Below are 2,746 nucleotides of genomic sequence, written 5' to 3' on the forward strand. Positions count from 1 at the left end.
GTGCCCCATCCCTGGGGGTGTTGAAGGGCAGGTTGGATGGGGCTTGGAGCAACCTGGGCTGCTGGGAGGTGTCCCTGCCCATGCAGGGGTGGGACTGAGTGAGCTTTAAGGTCCCTTCCCACCAAAACCATTCCAGGATTCAATGATTCTAGGAGCCACCACACTCACCTCGATACCACGTGGTAGTAGTAGATCTTCCCCTCTGGATCTCGGGCTGTTTTCCAGTTGGGTGGGAGGACAATTGTTTTGGGTTTTGGCGGGGATGGTGGAGGCAAGTCCAAGAGGTTGTTGGTCACCACAAGCTCTGGCTGAAAACAGCACAAAAAGAGAAAGACATGAGTGGCCATGAGGGTGGTCAGAGCAGCCCTTACCCCTCCTTCCCACACATCAAGGACTTTGTTGAAGCTAAAACTCAGTAATTCTATTAGTGTTGGCGCAAGAAGTGATGAGGACAATGTATTTCCCTTGTTCTTCATCAAATACCCCAAACTCCCCCTCAGCCACACCCCAGGCTTGTCATCCAGCCACATCACCACTCATGCTCCCAAATCCTCTGTGCTGGATGCCAAAATCATCTTTTCTGCTGGAAACCTTCAGTGGTCAAAGCAGCTTATGGAGCTCCATCCACAGCCTTCTGGGACATGCTGGCAGAAAGCTCAAACACAGCAGGATCTGGGCTCCAAACCCCCAAAAATGTATCTGATTCCCCCATCCACCCTGGAGATCAACATTCCAAAGGCTGCCAGCGTGGAAAACTCCTCTGGCTGGTATCACCAGCACTTTGACAGCATCCATGTGGAATCATGCAAACCCAAGGCAGATGCAGATGAAGGGTCTCCATCCCTTCTGACCCACCAAGCCTTACCTGCTGGATGGGCTGAGGCTGCCCAGCTGCCACGATTGTGGTCACAGCTGTGGGTGGCTGCACAATGACTCCCTGGGGATGAGCTGTGTAGATCTGCTGGCCCTGGATGTACTGGAGACCTGGCTGGGCATAACTCTGAAGCAGAGGATAGGGAACCACCAGTCAGCTTGACTTACCAAACCAAGGGGGATGCAGCACAGGGGGAACTGAATAGTGGAGGCAAGATCAGGAGGATAGGCCTCAAGGGCTAGTGGAAGTCACTTCTGGGCCCCTCAGGACAAGGAGGACATGGAGGGGCTGGAGCATGTCCAGAGAAGGGCAAGGGAGCTGGGGAAGGGGCTGGAGCACAAGTGTGAGCAGGAGCAGCTGAGGGAGCTGGGGGTGTCCAGCCTGGAGCAAAGGAGGCTGAGGGGAGACCTGCTGGCTCTGTAGCTGCCTGAGAGGAGGTTGGAGCCAGGGGGGTTGGGCTCTGCTCCCCAGGAACAAGGGATGGGACAAGAGGAACCGGCCTCAAGTTGTGCCAGGGGAGGTGGAGGTTGGATCTGGGGAACAATTCCTGCCTGCCAAGGGTTGTCAGGGCCTGGCCCAGGCTGCCCAGGGCAGGGGGGGAGTCCCCATCCCTGGAGGGCTTTCCAAGCCCTGGAGATGGTGCTGAGGGACATGGGGCAGGGGTGGCCTTGGCAGGGCTGGGGGAATGGGTGGGCTTGGTGATCTTAAATGGCTTTTCCACCCAAAACCATTCCAGGATTTTAAGGTAACATCCAAACCAAACTGCAATCACCAGACTGAGGTGGGGTTCCAGCAAATGACCTTCATTGTTTGCTACCCCAGGAGCTGCACAATCATGTTGCTGCTAGGAAGGACTGGGCCTTGGTGAGATGCTGAACACTGACCCCCTCCTGCCATCCCTGGAAGTGTCCAAGGGCAGGTTGGATGGGGCTTGGAGCCACCTGGTCTAGTTGAGAATGTGCCTGCTGTCTGCAGGCTTGGACTAGGTGACCTTGGAAGATCCCTTTTCCACCCCAAACCTTCTGTGATTCCAAACCTCTCTGCTGCAATGTGCCCTCCTCACACTCTTGGATGGGAAGTTACCTGAGAAGTGCTACTGCATCTTCACCCTAGAGCAGGGGAGGATGCTCAAACATTACAAGCACTAGCAAAGAGTGAGCTTGGCCACCCTTCAGTTTGTGGGTGTCTTGTAGTGGTTCCCTTTGCTTTGTGGTGGGTCCCTTCAGTTTGTGGGTTTTATTTTGTGGTGGGTCCCTTCATTTTGTGGTGTTTAGTGGTGGTCCCCTTCATTTTATGGGCGTTTGGTACTGGTTCCCTTCATTTTGTGGGTGTTCTGTGCTGAGCTCCTTCATTATCTGCATGTTTGGTGCTGGTTCCCCTCATTTTGTGGGTGTTGTGTGGTTGTTCATTTTGTGGGTGGTGTGTGGTTGTTCCCCTCATGTTGTGGGTGTTGTGTGGTTGTTCCCCTCATTTTGTGGGTGTTTTGTGGTGGTTCCCTTTGTTTTGTGGGTGTTTTGTGGTGGTTCCCTTCAGTTCGTGGTGGTTCCCTCCACTCTGTGGGTGTTTGGTGGCAGTTCCCTTCGTTCTGCAAGTGATTTGTGTGGGTTCCCTCCATCCTGTGGGTGTCCCACACCTTGAAGCAGAACTTACCTGTACAATGGGTGGGGTGGTCTGCGAGTAGGGGGAGGTGACACCGTACACGGTCTGACAGGTCTGTCCTTGGTAATATATGGCTGGTTGGGACTGGGCTGGTGAGTACTGCTGCTGGACAGCCACGGGCTGCTGGCTGGAATCCCACACCCCGTAGCTCTGGCTCTGCACTGGTCCAGTTGTGGCCACAGGGAGGACAAGCCCGCTGGGCTTCTGTTCGGG

General features: G+C 54.8%; 1 protein-coding gene across 1 annotated transcript in view; it reads right to left on the minus strand.

Annotated features, from left to right (window-relative positions):
- SETD2 (SET domain containing 2) overlaps positions 1-2,746 on the minus strand; it is a 57,210-nt gene that overhangs the window by 11,169 nt on the left and 43,295 nt on the right. Inside the window, 2 exon segments of the mRNA XM_009996798.1 lie at positions 169-308; positions 866-1,000. Of these exon segments, the coding sequence (XP_009995100.1) occupies positions 169-308; positions 866-1,000 (275 nt within the window).

The sequence above is a fragment of the Chaetura pelagica genome, unplaced genomic scaffold (genome assembly GCF_000747805.2).
Source record: "Chaetura pelagica isolate M959 unplaced genomic scaffold, ChaPel_1.0 scaffold284, whole genome shotgun sequence".
Taxonomy (NCBI): Eukaryota; Metazoa; Chordata; class Aves; order Apodiformes; family Apodidae; genus Chaetura; species Chaetura pelagica.